General features: G+C 41.9%; 1 protein-coding gene across 1 annotated transcript in view; it reads left to right on the forward strand.

Moving 5' to 3' along the window:
* The window catches only part of LOC137304142 (anthrax toxin receptor 1-like), an 84,865-nt gene that overhangs the window by 44,260 nt on the left and 20,477 nt on the right, over nt 1–20,128 (forward strand). The window contains exons 14-17 of the mRNA XM_067972638.1: nt 651–689; nt 1,578–1,673; nt 9,541–9,705; nt 10,936–11,016. Coding sequence (XP_067828739.1) covers nt 651–689; nt 1,578–1,673; nt 9,541–9,705; nt 10,936–11,016 — 381 coding nt within the window. The remainder of the gene's footprint in view (nt 1–650; nt 690–1,577; nt 1,674–9,540; nt 9,706–10,935; nt 11,017–20,128) is intronic.

The following is a 20,128-nucleotide window of genomic DNA, read 5'->3' on the forward strand; positions in this document are numbered from 1 at the left end:
TTCAGTTGGTGTTCAGCGCCTTGTTATTTCCTCCCAATCATTTTCCCTAACATGTGAATTCAAGGGATGAGCTCCCATGCTGAAGATCGCCAAATTCCTTGACAGTACTTCCTCCACAATGATTCAGTAAAACACACCTTCTATGTCTTCTTCAGCATTAAGTAGGATACTCTAATCAGCATATCTGGGTTCCCAAAATCTTGTACATTATAAAGGCCAAAAGACACACTTTCCGTTTAAGGGGCTAAACTGTGGGCGTCAAAACTGAGCTCTGATTAGTGGCTCCCCCCCAGCTGAAAGTCACACTGCCGCAGATCTAAAAATGCCATATTGCTACGTGGGGTTCAGCTCAGCAGATTCCATGAAAAATAACTGAGTAAAGGACCTTTATGTCCAGTACCTGTCAAATTATCCCAGGCATTAGAAACCTGTGTTATTAGAATATTATTTACAATAAAGTAGATTTGGGATTATAGTTTGAATTTATAGGTTGTTTGAAAATAGAGGTAGTGACAATCATGCCTAATTAGAAAAAGATTAGTGTTTCAAAGAAAAAGTGTGCCCAACTAAAACAGTTGCCATTCAACTTCACTTCTATACTAAATTAACAAAGGTACTTTGTTTGGTAAATTGTATTTCTTTCCTAATAGGTGATTAAAGAGCCACCACCTCCACCAATCTATGAGGAGGTAAGTGAGATGATCTTCGCTTAGCTATTTCCTTTGATAAATGATTTAATATCAGTGATTCTATTTTTACATTTTGTGAGAAATTTGTTTATAGTGTCAACTGCTAGCACCTGAATTTACTTGTGTGCAAATTCTGTTCTGACTACTCAACTGCATATGAGGATGTTTTTGATATAAGCAGTGTATATATTGCCCAAAGTCATAATAGCTACTATTGCACTTCAATCTGGTTAGTACCATATATTTAAATCCCTTAAGCCCAGCAAAATAATATGCCTTAGTTTCAGGAAAGCTGGGATAGTAAGAGTTCAAGTCAAACCAAAGAATCATCTCCTTGTGCTAACTGGGTTATGAAAAGTCAAGGGTCAAAGATTTTAACACAGAGCTTTGCAAAAGATCTTTGTCACACTGTGCTACTGAACTGCACTTCTGTGTAGTCCTGCAAAGATCTTGGAGTGAAGAGTACAAAACTTCAACAGCTACAGGGAGGTCTGTGTTTCAGTGACTATTACATAGAGATATGGTAGACAGAAGTATAATATAGCATTTGTCCCCACATAATGACCCTTTTTTGGCATGAATTATCAGAATTTGTTGTCTTGTATTTGTATGTGAATAGCACATGAATCAATGCTGATTCCAAATGCCAAGTGTTAGCTTTTTCTGGCTTTTTCCCGAGATACGAAGCTCCAAACAGGACACAGGAATCCTTTATTTTACTTCAGCATGAACATCCACTTAGTTTTTAGTTAAGGCTTGTGGCAACTTGGATTGGAGATTGAAAAACACTTGCTGTTTGAGATTTGCTTAAACTGATTCAGAATTTGGCAGAAAGTCCAGTGAGATTTTCCACCACCTGACAACTGTCTTTTGTTCGTCTCCTTGCAGGAATCCGATGATGAATCCATGCCAAAGAAAAAATGGCCAACAGTTGATGCATCGTACTATGGTGGAAGAGGAGTGGGTGGCATTAAAAGGATGGAGGTTTTTATGTTGCTTCTTTTTGTAGTTAAATTTGAAACATTCACACACCATTATTTTTGGAAAGATTACAAACACTTGAGGAAAACTTTGATTTTCTTACCTGCTAGATATGAAATTCTTGCCCTTTGAAATCAGATGTTGATTATGATCTAAGATTTGAAATTTGAAACCACACTGACATCTGTGCCACAATCACATTCCTGACTGACCTGTAGTCCTTTGTGATGCAGGTATAGGTTTGGTCCTTTTACCTGCTTTACAGCACTGCGTTATACTGATGGCTCCACACCACTTTATACCTAAGCAAAGTCAAGCTTCAATTAACATTGTCGCAATGGTAATGAGCCAACTATCAGTTGGTCTTCACTAACATCATAAAAGGTAAAGGTGGTTTGCTGGAACCTTTAAAACTTGAATTTTAAAGTTAAATTAAGTGGCTTCACAATGGTTTTGTTATATAGTAACCATATAAAACCCAAGCAATGTGAGACTATCTCCTTACCAACCTGCATTGTGTCCTCAAATTGGTAAATTGAAGCCACAGTTGTACTGCAGTTTCCAAATTAATGTAACAATGTTACATTACATCAACTCAGAAATTGCAGTGTAACAGCCATTGCACTGGTCAATATTAGCTGTGTCCCTAACTGTGAGTAATAGTTTCCTGAAAATTTTTGGGGCCTATTTTTATCTGTCTACCGTCCCGCTTTTTGGTAGGAAGCGAGATAAAAATCGCAAAAAAAACTCACTTCCCTCTGTCTTTGCCCCCGCTGCAGGTTTGGAGGAGGCCTTGAAATAGGTGGCCAGTGACCCCACCCAAAACAAGCAATAACCTCATTAATATATTTAAATTGGGGTCCTATGATGTAATTAGGACCATGGTGCAATTTTGGTCTTCCAATAGGCAGAGCGCCTTAACAGAGGTTCTTAAAGGAACCACTGGAGGTAACTGAAAACTTTAAAGGTGAGTTTTTTAAATGATTTTTATGGGGCCAGGAGGACCCACAAAAATCACCTGCCTGCTGCCGGTCGCTCTACAGACCCCCACCCCCTCATTGCCTGCCACCACCCCCCTCCCCCGGCCATATGTAACTCTGCCGGCTCAGCTCTACGGAGCAGCCACTGGCATTCCTGCTCCCCGTGCCCCCTTTCCCTGCTCCCTGACCAGCAAGCAGCCTGTCAACATTCATTTAGTTCTAGCAGCTTGTCTATTTTTATTACAATGAGGTCCAAATCACCAAAATTGATTGGATCTTCCGCCAGCAATAACAGGTGGGCGGTGCAATTGCCTCCCTCATCACCCTCCCCCACCTCACTCATACCCCCCCGTCACTCATCACCCCCACCCAGCCCCCTCGCTCATCACCCCTACTCCCCCCTCGCTCATCACACCTACTCCCCCCTCGCTCGTTACACCACCCCACCCACCCCCTCTCACTCACCACCCCTCCTTGCTCACCACCCCGCCTCGCTCTCCACCCCCACCCACACCCCGCTCGCTTATCACCCCCATGCACCCCCTCGCTTATCACCCCCACCCCTCTCGCTCACCACCTCCTCACCTCGCTCACCACCCCCACCCACCCCTCTTGCTCACCACCTCCCCCCTCGCTTACCACCCCCACCCACCCCCCTTGCTCACCACCCCCCCTCGCTCACTACACCCAACCCCCCTCGCTCATCACCCCCACCCACCTCGCTCACCACCTCCTCCCCTCGCTCACCACCCCCACCCACTCCTCTTGCTCACCACCTCCCCCCTCGCTTACCACCCCCACCCACCCCCCTTGCTCACCAACACCTCGCTCACCACACCCACCCCCCCTCGCTCAACACCCCCACCACCCCTCAATCACCAACCTCCACCCACCCCACCGCCGAATCAAAAGTCACCCCTTTATTTCCTCTCTGCACTATAATCAAAGACAGGATCTCTTCGTGTAAAAGCTTCCAGCATTTGGAGCAGTATGGATAGAAGAAAATGTAGCCTGCGGCCTCATCATATTGGTGGTCCTTTGACACATTTTCCTGGAAATACTTTATGTCTCTATGGGCTCCTATTCAATTGTGCCAAAAGAAAACGTCTCGATTCTGCTATATAGTACTGGGAAAATCTTTTTAAAGGAACTCTTTTCATCAGCACTATGAACTTAAAATGAAAACCAGAAGTAAGATGTGCAGAAAATTAACATGCCTTGACATGAAGTAGGTCAGCTTAGAACAATGGGAGATTGTATAATGGGAGAAATGTTAATAGTAATGAGGGTAATATACTTTGATTTTTATCTTTTACATAGAAAAAAGTCTTAAAACTATTCACTAATAATAATAAAATTTAACATTAAATTAATAGTAAAATATGGACCAGTAAACAAAAAGAATAATATTAAAAAGAGTGCAAGACTTTGGGGGCTATAATAATATGTCTGATGCAGTGACGGAGCCAGTGGGGTGTTGGGGGGTTATGACACCCCCACCCCACCAATCACTTTAAGGTCGGTCAATTTTGTATTTCAGAACTCAGCCAAAACTAACTAAAAATAATTTACTCATTTAACTTTTAAATTCCCAATCGCATTGTCGTTTCGTGTCTGACATGAACGGCAATGCGGCATTGGAGGAAGTAAGTGGGATTGTGCTGTGCCAAGTCAGCCAAAGCTGGACTTCAACCTCCTCTAATCCTTCAACCTTTTTTTTTATTCGTTCATGGGATGTGGGCATCGCTGGCGAGGCCAGCATTTATTGCCCGTCCCTAATTGCCCTTGAGAAGGTGGTGGTGAGCTGCCTTCTTGAACCGCTGCAGTCTGTGTGGTGAAGGTTCTCGCACAGTGCTGTTAGAAAGGGAGTTCCAGGATTTTGACCCAGTGACGATAAAGGAACGGCGATATATTTCCAAGTCGGGATGGTGTGTGACTTGGAGGGCAACGTGCAGGTGGTGTTGTTCTCATGTACCTGCTGCCCTTGTCCTTCTAGGTGGTAGAGGTCGCAGGTTTGGGACGTGCTGTCGAAGAAGCCTTGGCGAGTTGCTGCAGTGCATCCTGTGGATGGTACACACTGCAGCCACAGTGCGCCGGTGGTGAAGGGAGTGAATGTTTAGGGTGGTGGATGGGGTGCCAATCAAGCGGGCTGCTTTGTCCTGGATGGTGTCGAGCTTCTGGAGTGTTGTTGGAGCTGCACTCATCCAGGCAAGTGGAGAGTATTCCATCACACTCCTGACTTATGCCTTGTAGATGGTGGGAAGGCTTTGGGGAGTCAGGAGGTGAATCACTCGCCGCAGAATACCCAGCCTCTGACCTGCTTTTGTAGCCACAGTATTTATATGGCTGGTCCAGTTAAGTATTTGGTCAATGGTGACCCCTAGCATGTTGATGGTGGGGGAGTCAGCGATGGTAATGTCAAGGGGAGGTGGTTAGACTCTCTCTTGTTGGAGATGGTTATTGCCGGGCACTTGTCTGGTGCGAATGTTACTTGCCACTTATGAGCCCAAGCCTGGATGTTGTCCAGGTCTTGCTGCATGCGGGCTCGGACTGCTTCATTATCTGAGGGGTTGCGAATGGAACTGAACACTGTGCAGTCATCAGCGAACATCCCCATTTCTGACCTTATGATGGAGGGAAGGTCATTGATGAAGCAGCTGAAGATGGTTGGGCCAAGGACACTGCCCTGAGGAACTCCTGCAGCAAAGTCCTGGGGCTGAGATGATTGGCCTCCAACAACCACTACCTTTGTGCTAAGTATGACTCCAGCAACTGGAGAGTTTTCCCCCTGATTCCCATTGACTTCAATTTTACTAGACTCCTTGGTGCCACACTCGGTCAAATGCTGCCTTGATGTCAAGGGCAGTCACTCTCACCTCACCTCTGGAATTCAGCTCATTTGTCCATGTTTGGACCAAGGCTGTAATGAGGTCTGGAGCTGAGTAGTCCTGGCGGAACCCAAACTGAGCATTGGTGAGCAGGTTATTGGTGAGTAAGTGCCGCTTGATAGCACTGTCGACGACACCTTCCATCACTTTGCTGATGATTGAGAGTAGACTGATGGGGCAGTAATTGGCCGGATTGGATTTGTCCTGCTTTTTGTGGACAGGACATACCTGGGCAATTTTCCACATTGTCGGGTAGATGCCAGTGTTGTAGCTGTACTGGAACAGTTTGGCTAGAGGCGCGGCTAGTTCTGGAGCACAAGACTTCAGTACTACAGCCCGGATGTTGTCGGGGCCCATAGCCTTTGATGTATCCAGTGCACTCTGCCGTTTCTTGATATCACGGAGAGTGAATCGAATTGGCTGAAGACTGGCTTCTGTGATGGTGGGGATAGCAGGAGGAGTCCGAGGTGGATCATCCACTCGGCACTTCTGGCTGAAGATGGTTGCAAATGCTTCAGCCTTGTCTTTTGCACTCACGTGCTGGACTCTGCCATCATTCAGGATGGGGATGTTTACAGAGCCTCCTCCTCCCATTAGTTGTTTAATTGTCCACCACCATTCACAACTGGGTGTGGCAGGACTTCAGAGCTTTGATCTGATCCATTGGTTGTGAAATTGCTTGTCTCTCTCTATAGCATGTTGCTTCCGCTGTTTAGCATGCATGTAGTCCTGAGTTGTAGCTTCACCAGGTTGGCACCTCATTTTTAGATAGGCCTGGTGCTGCTCCTGGCATGCTCTTCTACACTCCTCATTGAACCAGGGTTGATCCCCTGGCTTGTTGGTAATGGTGGCATGAGAAATATGCCAGGCCATGAGGTTACAGATTGTGCTAGAATACAATTCTGCTGCTGATGGCCCACAGTGCCTCATGGATGCTCTGTTTTGAGCTGCTAGATCTGTTCTGAATTCTACCCCATTTAGCACAGTGATAGTGCCACTCAACAATCTGGATGGTGCCCTCAGTGTGAGGACGAGACTTCATCTCCACGAGGACTGTGCGATGGTCACTCCTACCAATACTGTCATGGACAGATGCATCTGCGACAGGTAGATTGGTGAGGACGAGGTCAAGTAGGTTTTTCACTCGTGTTTGTTCACTTACCACCTGCTGCAGGCCCAGTCTGGCAGCTATGTCCTTCAGGACTCGGCCAGCAGTGGTGTTGCCGAGCCAATTCTTGGTGATGGACATTGAAGTCCCCCACCCAGAGTACATTCTGTGCCCTTGCTACCCTCGGTGCTTCACATGGAGGAGGACTGATATCATTAGCTGAGGGAGGGTGTTAGGTGGTTATCAGCAGGAGGTTTCCTTGCTCATGTTTGGCCTGATGCCATGAGATTTCATGGGGTCCAGAGTCAATGTTGAGGACTCCCAGGGCCACGCCCTCCTAGACTGTATATCACTGTACCGCCACCTGCCGGTGGGATAGGACATACCCAGCAGTGGTAGATGGAAGAGTCTGGGACGTTGGCTGAAAGGTATGATTCTGTGAGTGTCTATGTCAGGCTGTTGCTTGACTAGTCTGTGGGACAGCTCTCCCAATTTTGGCACAAGTCCCCAGATGTTCGTGAGGAGGACTTTGCAGGGTCAACTGGGCTTGGTTTGCCTTTGTCGTGTCCGGTACCTAGTGGTCCGTCCAGTTTTATTCTTGTAATGACTTTTTTTTTTAGTGAGTTTGTACAACTGAGTGGCTTACTGGGCCATTTTCAGAGGGCAATTAAGAATCAACCACATTGCTGTGGGTCTGGAGTCACATATAGGCCAGACCGGGTAAGGACAGCAGGTTTCCTTCCCTAAAGGGCATTGGTGAACCAGATGGGTTTTTACAACAAGTCCGGTAGTTTCATGGCCACCATTATTGACACTAGTTTTCTTAAATTCCAGATTTTATTTAATTAATTGAATTTAAATTCCCCAGCTGCCATGGCGAGGTTTGAACTCATGACTGTAGATTATTAGTCTAGGCCTCTGGATTACTAATCCAGTAACATAACCACTACGCTACCATACCCAGTCTGATATAAATATTTGCAAACATTGCTATCAAAAATTGATTAGAATAAATTTCTATCTTGTTACTTCTACAGTACACAAAATACAGCAATAATTTTAAGCTTTTTTTTAGTTTTTAAGCCTCAAAATCTAACCTCCTTTTCTAAGTATTAGTCCACATATGTTGCCTTCTCTTTTTCTGTTTCAGTAATTGGAAACTAGTTTTCCGTACTACTGCACATATGTTTTTAGAGATGTTTGAACATGTTTGACAAATTCAAAGCACATTTAACAGTTGTAGGGGTGATGCTGAAAACATTAGTTTTACAAATTAACAATAGAACATTGCATGATATTGTAAAATACTTTATTTTAGCTGTTATTAACATTTTTTTAATTATTCCAGTAATTTGGTTGTAATATTGTTTGAATGCAGTGGTTTGCATACAGTATCGTTTGATTTCTAAATGTTGCAGATATTTCCTACAAACATTAGGATTGCCTAGATTAATTTTCACGGTTTTCAGATGTACATTGCACTTCCTAAGGAACCTAAGGGACACATGTGACATTATCAGCCCTTAATGTCTACCTCAATCAAAATTCAAACTTACATGCGCTTTTCTGCGGGTGAAATTCTTCTTTTTAAACCAAAAATGAGAGAATGCTTGCTTTTCTCCATTATTAATGACCCTTTAACAAAATTGCATTCTCAGAGCTCATGAAGGTGATTTTAGGAGGCAAATGCGGGTGCATTGTGGGCGGTGGGGGGTCTCCGAAAATCGCGCAAATCCTGTTCGGGTTCGGCAATTAATGCCAGCGGGATGACAATTAAAGAGCCAAATGTACCTCATTGAGATACTTAAGGCACTTTACCTGTGACAGATGAAGGGATTAGAAAGATTTTTAACTTACCTGGGCGGCTTGCCCACCGCTTCTGATTCACGCCTGGTGAAACCAAACGTGAAGGGACGGATCAGGAAAAAAAAACTAAATAAATTAAATAAAAAAGGAAGTGAAAACACTAAATACACCTACCTTTGAAACCTGCTCCGATGTCTCCCGCTCCGATGTCCCCACCTTCACCCTCCCGATGTCCCCACCTTCACCCTCCCGATGTCCCCACCTTCACCCTCCCGATGTCCCCACCTTCACCCTCCCGATGTCCCCACCTTCACCCTCCCGATGTCCCCACCTTCACCCTCCCGATGTCCCCACCTTCACCCTCCCGATCTTCCCCCAATGTCCCCCGATCTTCCCCTCTCCCCCCCGAACTTCCCCTCTCCCCCCCCCGAACTTCCCCTCTCCCCCCCCCGAACTTCCCCTCTCCCCACCTGATCTTCCCCTCTCCCCCCGATCTTCCCTTCTCCCCCCCCCGATCTTCCCCTCTCCCCCCGATCTTCCCTTCTCCCCCCCCCGATCTTCCCCTCTCACCCCGATCTTCCCCTCTCCCCCTCCCAATCTTCCCCTCTCCCCCCCCCCTCGATTTTCCCCTCTCCCCCCATCCCCGGTCTTCCAGTCCAGCGCCGGATCTTCCATTCTCCCCCCCGCCCCGGTCGTCAGTTCCAGCGCCGGATGACGTCTGGCTCGCTCTCTTTCTCGCCACCCCCCCCCTCGCGTTGCAGCTCCTGATGGCAGCCAACAATCAATCAACATGCGATCGCGTCAGAAACGGTAAGTTTGGTTCATGCGGGTTTGCCATGCGCCCAATCGCCCCCGCCACTGCCATCCCACCTCCCCGCTCATATCGGGGCCCATGTGTTTCAAAGCTGCCTGTTACTGTGATTTCATTAGTGACTTAATAACTATGGAGAAAAACAGGCATTCTCTCATTTTTTATTAAAAAGGAATTGTGGCTCTTAAATATTGCCGTCTTTTGCAAGATTTGTTAATTCAAATATTTCTATTTCTTACTATAATTCAACTTTTTGAATTACTTTTTTTTGGGTCAGGTTCGCTGGGGTGGCAAGGGTTCAACTGAAGAGGGTGCAAAATTAGAAAAACCCAAAAATGCAGTCATTAAAATGCCAGATCAGGAGTTTGAACCACTGGATCCTAAGCCCTACAAGCCTCGACGGACACCACCAGACCAGAGAAAATGGTATACACCAGTTAAGGTAATTCTGCTGTTGGATATGTTATAGGGACTGATTGATTATAAAAAAGTAAGATGAACCATAATCACCCAAATAGTGCAGACGCACGGAATTATGTTGGCCATGTCACAGACTGCTGTGGATTCTATTTAGAAATTATAATACATGTCAACATTTGGCACATAAGAATATAAATAAATCAATTTTGAGTGAACTTACACTCTCAGGAGGTGGGTCGGTCAGTAAAGTCTTTTAAGGAGGCTGCATGCCTCCACTTTAATAGCTTTTTTATTTTTAACTCCTGGGGGCTGGGATTCCTGGGCCTTCTGATTCTCACCACGTAAGAGGAAGCGAGAAGGCCCGGATCAACCGGTAAGTGTCTTTATTGCATTGCTTGTGGGCCAGGAGGAGCAGGAGTATTTCCTCCAGGCCCAACAAGCTTACCTGCCGTGATCCAACACACGCGATCGGCCGACCACCCATCCCCATGACCCCCCTTTACAATGTCCAACCACCCCCACGATGCCTCCAGCCCCCCATCCCTGCAATGTCCAACCCCCACCGCCCCCCACAAGACCAACCCCCCCTCCCCGGTATCCAGCCCTAAATCCCCCGATGTCAGACTTACCTGGCATCCGCTCTCCGATTGCTTTCCCGTCTGACAGGCAGCCAGCCTGTCAATCTGGCTGCTTGTCGGGCGGGAAACCTGCTGATAAAATTTAAAAGACGTCCTGACGTCAAAATGGTCAGGACGTCCAGGAAACCCATACTTCCGGGTTTCCCATTCGGAAATGCTCCCCCACCCCCGCCCCCTGCTCTCCACGGCTCGGAGTAAAAATCGAGGCCTTGGTTCCAACACTGTGCGTAAGACCCAGAACCACCAGTCACAAGCTACTACTAAAACTGTGTAGTGCTAAATGTAACAATGATCAGTACCATATAAGATTAATGTGGACTAGAATTTTGAGTTAGTGGGGGTAATTTTTATTTTGGGTGCAGGCGGACAGCTGGCGGTTGCAGATCAGCTACCTATTATACAGCCCATCCAATTTTCCTGACTTAATTTCCACTAACTTCAATGGACAGGAAAATCGAGCAGGGTGCATAACGGGTGGCCAATCTGCGACTGCCAGTTTCCTGTCCCCACCGAAGTTGAAAATTATCCCCAATGTTTATCGTTTTGAAAGTGGTAACCTTTTGGTAAGCAATAGTAAGTCTTGTCACCTAATATTGTTGTGATAATTTATCTAGGGCAAATTGGATGCCTTATGGGCCCTTTTTCGCAGAGGCTATGATCAAGTATCTCTGATGAGGCCACAGCCTGGGGACAAGGTAAGATCAGTTGTACAGATATCTAAATACCTTTACTGAACAGAATGAGGTGTTAGTTCTCCTTCTGATTTCTGTATGTGTGAACCTTTGTACAGTCTGTTCCAATCAAATTACTAGAAGTACTGTTACCAATTTTGCATTCTTAATTTCTGAAGATATAAATGCAGATTAAATAATTAAAACCTTAAGAATGATTACATTCCCTCGTCACATTAGAAAAATTATTTGTAGACCTTTGATTTTTTTTTATATAGTAAATTAACAGTGTGTGCCAAAGGTGCATAAAGCCGCTAAAATAGCTTTAAATTTTACTCAGCAGCTGACTCTTGGACAAAGTATTCAGTCATCAAAAAGGAGTTTATAATTAACGTTTTTTTTAATGTCTGACTGCAGGCAGAGTGTAAGCATGCATAGTGTAGATGTGGACAAAGCACATACACAAAATCCCAACAGTGCAGTATCTATGTTCAGGCCAGGACACCAATTATATTCAAGTCAGACTAGGTTTCAGTATAGTCTGACTCCACCCAGTTTGTTTAAAACAGAGTATTCCTGTGCTAGTTGGACTCTTGCTGCAATGGTGACATTATTACTTAATCATATTTATCAAAGGCAAATTTTTCTTTCATGTGAGTAACGTTGTGTAAAATGTAACTTAATTGTCAATGATTCCATATTAGTAGATGTACAGTTAATAATGTCCCTATGTTTTTAAAATCTTGACCTTTTATTAATCTTTTTATTAATGCTTTCATTTGAAGAATAGTTTTGTCATTTTGGATAACTCTTCTATTAAGTATGGAATTGAGTTATTTAATGCCCTGGTTCTCTCTGAAGAGTTTACAATTTAAGTTTCTCATATTGTTTGTTGAAAGTACCTGTCACACTAGAATGTAAAAATATTGACAAATTCAGCTGCAATAAATGTCTACGGTGTAGATTAGATAAATTGTGAAAATTATTTGTGGTGTTTGTAAAGAGTAGGTGTGATGACCCAACTACTTTTTCTTATTCTGTACTTTTTATGTTCTTGTAAAGAACAGTAAGTAATTTTGACAACACAGTATGTAGAAATGCTGTGTTCTTAAGTGTGGTGGGATCTGAGACCATCTGCACTCTTTCCACCAAATGATCAAAATACTTTATATCTGGTTTGGATTGCCTGCGTGAATATGGAATAAAAAACGCAAATTTCAAACATAAAATTACATTAGCCACAATCTAATCCCTTGTTGCTACTGAATGGGTTAAAACAAAATTAAAAATTCCAATGTGTCACATACAATACGAAGCATTTATACTCCGGTGGTTTACCTTGAAAAGCTTGGCTCAACTGAACTGTGCAAAAGTTGTACTCTGAACTAAATATTTTATCCTTACACATCCCTAATTTAAATATTGTCTGAATTCTGTACCAAATAAAAATGTATTCATGCCAAATGGTATCCTGTGGTCCCAATGGAGTATCACATTTCCAGTGGTAATCTGAAGATAGTGAAGTAAACATATAGGCTGTTTTTTTTTGTTTTCTTAACCATTTGTCAGATTTTATGGAAGTGCACTTGGTAGCACATAATTTTTTTATGTCTATGGTAAGTAGGATTTAGTAAATAAAATATGGCATCAAATTTTTAAAAAAATAAAATTTAAAAGCTGATAATACTTCAAAAAACTATAAAGGGCAAATCAATTCTAGATCACATTCGCAACCAGAAGGATGATTTTAATGGGATGCAGAACTTATCTATTCTGTGTAATTTGTACCACTTGTTTAAAATCAGCTAATTGAGTAAATGCACCAGCACTGTCGGTAAACAATATGAAAGAATAGGTAGGAAAGATTAAAAGTTTGCCTTCGTCAAATACACCCTTTGAACATCACAGTAATTGTTTCCACTTTGCAAGAAATCTTAAAAATAGTCAGAGTATTGGAGAAGTATTTATGCAATTTAGGATGGTCTCCATCAATTATATTATTAAAAATCAAAGAGCTACAAGGAATTTGAATTAACTTTATTTTATATTCTGTTTTTTCTGTTAATTATTTGATACCATTAGGGAAACTGGATTGACTAACCCCTACACTGTAAAATAATGATGTTTCAATATCAGAGATACAGTTATTAACCCAGGAAGCTTTAGTGATTGTGCTGTGTCAACACTGTGTGTTAAGAAAGCGCCTCACTATGTTGGACTTAGTAATTTTACTGAACTTGTTCTCCCATCAGCTTTTCCCAATGATTTGGACACATAGTGCATAATAATTTACTACTTTTTTTGCCAACTGAGTCAATCACAAACAAATAACCTGTTTAATAAAAAGTATTTGTTAAAATCCTAATCAAATAAAACTTAGAACTAGGCATGATTTTATAATGATGAAGTATAGGTATTTCACAAAGAAGTGAACATTTTACTGTCAGTACAAGTTATTTCCTGTCCATTGTTGTAATATTGTTTGCATTTCAAAGAACCTCCTAAAATCTCTGCCTTCTAGCCAGAAGAAATATCAAATGGGTTGGTATGGGAGGGGGGCTGTATAAATCAGTTTGTAGTTTTTTACTACCTTTCAACATGTGTGGTTATCCTTAGGGAACAAGGTGGTGACATGATGTAGAACTAAAGCTGCAGGGACAGATGAACTGGTTTCCTACACAGAGTACATTCCATTAAGCATATAACTAGCTTACTGAGTACTTACGGTTGAATCAGAATTTTACTTGGATCAAGATTTCTATTAACCACAAATGAGAATCACCAATTTTCATCTGGTTGAACTTCAGGCATTTAAATCATCCAGCAATGCATTCACAATGGAAACAGCAGGAAATATTCAAAATCATACTTTATGCAAAAATGATAAAAGTTTTAAAAAGCACTTCTCTCCACGAGAAAGGTAAAATTTATTTGACTACAATTTGCTGAACACGAGCAAAGTGGTAAGTTGAGCACTCTAAAGCATCAATTTTAACTTTGTCTGCTGAGTGGGAATGGGGTGCTGCTGGCCCTAAAAATCGTATTGTTGCACTTACTATCTCATTACTCTTCCGATCCCACCCATCACCATTTTGACCAAGGCCATGCACACTTCAACCATTTGTACCAGACGGTCAACAGCCTAACCAATGGCCCTTAAAGGAATCGCTGAAGGTCGGTCACAAAACAGCGCAGGAAATATCTAATTTTTATTTGGTGGGACCAGGAGGAGCAGGAGTGCTCATCTTGGGCCCAGAAAAAAGACGGACCGCTCCCAGCTCATCCGAGGACCCCCCGTCCCCCTCAGGATTGTCTCCTCCCCTGGGCTCCGACTGGCGGGCAGGTCAGCATGTGAACCAGCCAATTTCCTGCTCTCCCAGAACTGGTGAGCTGCAGCGGGGTGCTTGCTGGGCGCCTATAGCCCACCAGTGAGATGGAAATGAGGCCCAACCCCTAAATGGCTCGGACCTCTCGCTGGCATGAACAGCAGTTAAATGGCCCTTTTATGTCTGAATTGAGTTTTTAAAAATTTTAAACTAACTGATGTACTGTGGCATTGCTCATGGGCAGTCTGGAATCTGGAGCACAAGTGTCATGTTTATTGCTAAAATGGAGTTATGTTTAATCTGCCCAGATTGTTTAAGGCCATGTGCACTGTGGAGAAGTGGTCTAACTGGGCACATCCTGAGGATAATTAGAAGTTAATTGTTCAGGGAAGTTTCTGTATTTTGGAAGCTGCTTATAAATTGCCCACTCCTGCTCATTAAGGTTAGAAAACCCAGTAGAAAGTAACTACATTTCTAATACTGTTCAGTTGAAATGATGTCTGAAATGTGACACCTGAAATGTAGTGAATACACACTAGATGCAAAACATATATACAAACATCTGTTCCTTCATCATCGCTGGGTCAAAATCCTGGAACTCCCTACCTACAGCACTGTGGGAGAACCTTCGCCACACGGACTGCAGCGGTTCAAGAAGATGGTTCATCACCACCTTCTCAAGGGCAATTAGGGATGGGCAATAAATGCTGGCCTTGCCAGCGACGCCCACATCCCATAACTGAATTTTAAAAAGCAAATTTCTTGTAGCATTGCTCACGGTGAATCAGAGGTCATAATGTTACAATGGGTTGGTACAGGGGTGAGGGCAGGGTTCACAATTCTTTTGAAAGGACTTGGAAACAAGTTTATAAGATATATGTTCAGAGACTTTTTGTGTCACAGAAAATTCTAAATCATATCTTAGTTTAGTTTTGTATCAATGATAATGTCATTTCTATAAAAAATGCTGTCTATAAAACACATGTGTAGGACAGTTCTTCTTTCATTAGGTTAACTGGATGCAGAGGGAGTAACTTTTGGTAATTTCATTGCCACTGAAAACAATAATGGCACCAGTACATTATAAAACACATTCTGACGTAGGCAGGATATCGTATTCTTGCCTTTCTGTGGTCTGACTGGAGTCTCCTCATATGAAATAGGTCAAAATGAACAGAGTTGTATACAGCCTATATCTGGTTGCCAATTTGGCTTCAGACCAAATCCTGACTTGTGATGCTCCAGAAATAGAGCAATTCTTTTGGTGCCCAGCACTAGGTTAGAGCAGTATCATAATATTTCTGGGGTCTTTTACAAGCTATGGCACCACAGTTGAGAATCTGGAGTTTTGTGTCATATATGGTGAGTTGGTTAACTGGATATAGATGCAGCTATCAGATTATTCAGTTTCTTACCGTGACAATTATGCAGTGTCCCACAAAGAAGCACTCTTAGCACCAGTCTGCCTCTCATCTTCATCAATGACATGGTGGGTGTTCACAAAAGTGACACAGTTCTCTTGCTAATGACAGCATCCTCTGTAGAATGATTAACTCCCCATTTGAAAGATAAACAGTGACTATATTATTTAGCAAATGTAGAGAATTTGTCAGTTGCCAAATAGATTGCTATCTTTAATACTGACAAGACAAAATCAGTAATGTGGAGAAAGATTTACCATTATATTATCCATCTATCTAAGCTATGAGGATTCTGCTGTAGTGATGTCCTGGAGCTGTGATGAATGGCCTCCAACAACCATGGCCATCTTCCTTTACATCAGGTATGACTCAAAGAATTGGAGGGTATTCCCCTTGATCACCATTGACCTCAGTTTTGCTAGGGCTCCTTGGTGCCTTATTCAGTCAAATGATGCCTTGATGTCAAGAGCAGGTACTCTCAACCCACCTCTGGAATCAGTGAGCAGATTATTGGTAAGTAGGTATCACTATTGATGACTTCTTCCATCACTTTACTGATGATTGGGAGGGCCTGATGGGGTGGTAATTGGCCATGTTAGATTTATCCTGTTTTTTGTATTGTCGGGCAGATGCCAGTGTCATAGCTCTATTGAACAGCTAGACTAGGGGAGCAGCAAGCCCTGGTGTACAAAACTTCAGCAATACAGCCAGGATGTTGTAAGGGCCTTTTCTGTGTCCAGTAACTCAGCCACTTCTTAATGTAACGTGGAATGAAATTAATTGGCTAAACACTGGCATCTATCATGATGGGGTGCTCAGGAGAAGGCCGAGTAGGATTGTGCACGTAGCATTTTCGGCTGAAGTCCTCCTTCAACTGCTGAACCCAAGGATTGAGACCTCAAGGGACCTGTGTACAAATTAAGTCACTCATTGGAACATGAGTATTTTGTGTAGTTTTTCTAATGAATGATCTGACTGAGTCTATAGCCACCTTGGACTCCAATATTCAGCAGTTTCACTTGTCAAGTTTCAATATGCTTGAGAATTGGATTCGGAGAGCCATAATGTAACCTTTCAACAAACCTCATAATTGCCTAGTTTTATGCTCCCACACAGATCATGCAACATGCTGAGGGAGTTCCCCACAGCTGGATATGACAGGATTACAGAGCCATCAGTCTGGGTAACACCACATCTGTCCCACCCATCTGTTCCACTCAAACAATTTGTGATGTAAGTAAACAAGGTACTGGATCAGGCAGGCAATGCTGCATTAAATCTGCTGCCAGTAATTGAAGAGCCATCTCAAGATCCAGCATAAGGAGGCACCTGACAGCCTCCACCCCCAGAGGCAAACATTGACACCCAGCAACCAGCCACCATACTTCCTTCTCCCATTGGCAAATAGCTTAGATGGATCGCTAGGTCAGATAATAGAAAACACCAAAGGAGATGCACAGGGATTAGAGACACTGGGTGCAGTTTAGTGGAAGGAAAATCTGGCAGGTTCTGATAGGGGCATGTGATCCTCTCCATCAGGTTTTCCTTTCTGCATTTCGCCGAAGTAATGCTTAATGCTCAGGCATTAAAGATCAAAATCCTACCCAACTAAATACAAATGCTGCTCTCACTATTAAGGAAAATAATATAGCTGGATTTTATTCAAAATATGTCTTGAGAATTCACATGGGATGGAGCAGAATAATTAGCAGCAGTGGACTCGATTGGTATCCATTGCAGTTGTTGTAAGTCAGAAGTCAGCTGTACCTTAATTAAAGAGGAAGTTTGTACCTTTCCTGGTGCCGTTAAATGTTATAAAGAATTATAACATTCTTTTGTTTTTCTTAATTTATTTGTACTGTTGCAGATTTTAAGGATCATTAAAGTCAGTTTTTACTAATTTTCACCATCATTTCTGGATTTTTCAGGTTGGTGGATCAGTAGAAACTGAATTTCTTCCCATTTTTAAAAAAAAATAATTCTCCCCGTTCTTCATGCTGAAAATCGGGTCCTGAAATGCTTGTGCATTTTGTGACCCAATTTTCAGCACTAAATGCAACACAGAATTGTCCTGAGGTGAGTTCAGAGTTTATATAACATGTGAACATGTATTGCAGACACATTTAGATACTTCAACTTTCTTTGGCAAACAAATGTGATTATAGAAAATGATTTGATATAAAATTTGTCATGCTTTGCACTATTATAATCAAAGCCGAACAGACTCTAACACAGCAATTGGCTAAATTTACAATTATTATAATTTTCATGTTATCCAAATCTGTCCACAGTAGTGACTACATTAAAGTTTTTTAAAAAATAATAGATTGGAAAAAACCTGGTGGAACTGCCAGTGAGACTCAAAGTCTGTGAGCTGTGTAAATAATTGTGATTGTCATTTAACTTAATGCATCTTTTTATTTAGTGCCTTTCTTGTTTTCTGAAATTTAGCAATATGCCAAATAAAAACGGATTTTTTTCCAAATTTACAGGTTCTTTTGGGGTCCTTTTTTTTTCTCTGACTTTCTTAGTTTTTGGTGTCAAAAATAGAATCTGAAAAACACCTGAAAAAAACCAGACTTTTAAATTGGCAATAAAAACCAACTTTAATGATTCTTAATTATTTTTAAGTAGTGTGTCTACTGAAAAAATCAGAGGACATTGACAAGAGGAAGAACTGGGAGCTGAAAAGTTGAAATTACATGATCCACAGCAGCATCCTAGGTTACTTACCTCTGCGTAATGCTAGTTCACATGCCTCACACGGCTGGGCTCAGTAACTCTGCCAAGATAGTTGTCTCAATGTCATCAACATTCATTTTGTTTCAGCATTCATATTGAATAATTCCACAGAAATAAACAAAAATAAACCAACACTAGTCAAAAATAATTATTATTTTCAACTTGTTGCTTGTTAAAAGGATTGGTGCATTTTCTTCTTTGATTAAAGCGCAACTCTTCTGAAAGACCTATCATTTTCAAGTTCTGATAATAGAACAAGGGATTATTGTCTTCAAGATGATGTCACATTGGTGTCGTCTTTCAGTTATAGCATTAAGATGTTGCCCCAAGGGTCTGAAAATAATTGACCTATAAAAGCAACTTTATGATGATAAACTCATTGTATATTTTCTGACATTTATCAAAGTTCAACTACATGGATCCTTTCAGGTAAAATATATGTATAGATAGATATATATATATATATAATTTTCTAAAGGTCCATCATAATTGCTAACACCTCAAGTAACAATTTTGTTATTTTTGCCAGATAGCCAAATATCTAAGTTTCAGTAGCAAGATTTTGATTAACTAAACATAATGGGTCGGATTTTGCCATGAGCAGCGAAGGAACAGCGCCCGCTGTTTGTTAGACTTGCACTTGCCCATAGACTTTCTATGGGGTTTTGCACTGCAAGTTGCTGTCAGTGGGACAGCCAAACGGCACGGTGCCCTCTACAGGGCATCTGGGACCTGTGCGAAGAGAGCAATCAACTGTATATCTCCTTAACCAATCAGACTGAAGAATCGTTAATGAGCAGTATAGAGTCTGAACCAGGAAGCGTAAGTTCGAATAGTGAATTCAATGTGAAATCAGGTACAGAAAGAGAAATAAAGAGAGGGAAAGAAAGATTGGATTAAGAGAGATAGATGAAAGAGACAGAAAGAAAAAGTAAAAAAAGTTATTTAAATATTTTTTGCCTAAATCTCCAACATTAATTGAAAGCTGAAGAAATGAGACTCCACATTTGTAAAAGTTAATTTTCAGTGCCAGAGAACTTGCTTGGCAGTAATTATGACTTACTATGCTGTCAAAAGGGTACTTTGACTGGAATGGACAAGCCCTAACTTTTTGTAGCAAGTTTAGTCCATATCTATGACGTCAGTACAGGAACTTCTGGAAATGACTGTCTGATTTGCGCAAAAATAACAGTAAGCGCTATTATCCTCACCGTTACTTTCACAGCAAAATTTGGGCTAATAACTATTATAAGGTAATGAAACTTTACTGATAATGCTTTTGAAAAGCTATATTTTTGCAAATATTTTGTTTTATGAGATAGCATGTGTGTCAGAAGTTATCAATCACTTATGTTTTCAGTGCATGGAGCTCCACTTTGGAATTGTTACTGTTTGATCATTTAACATTGAAAGATGTTTTGCATTTATGTACAATATTTGGAATATGTATTACCAATTCATCACTTCTGGCAACAAGACTCATTTTCATTGGCAAAACATCTGAATCAGTTCAACTTCTTTAAACCTTACATTATATTATATGTTGTACCGTAATATTTCACTGTCAACTTGAGACATCTACATTTGACATTATTATCTTAGCAAAATTCTTTCCAAGACCCGATTGGGTGGACCTTACTCCGCTAT

This window comes from Heptranchias perlo, chromosome 36, assembly GCF_035084215.1.
Source record: "Heptranchias perlo isolate sHepPer1 chromosome 36, sHepPer1.hap1, whole genome shotgun sequence".
In the NCBI taxonomy this organism is placed as follows: Eukaryota; Metazoa; Chordata; class Chondrichthyes; order Hexanchiformes; family Hexanchidae; genus Heptranchias; species Heptranchias perlo.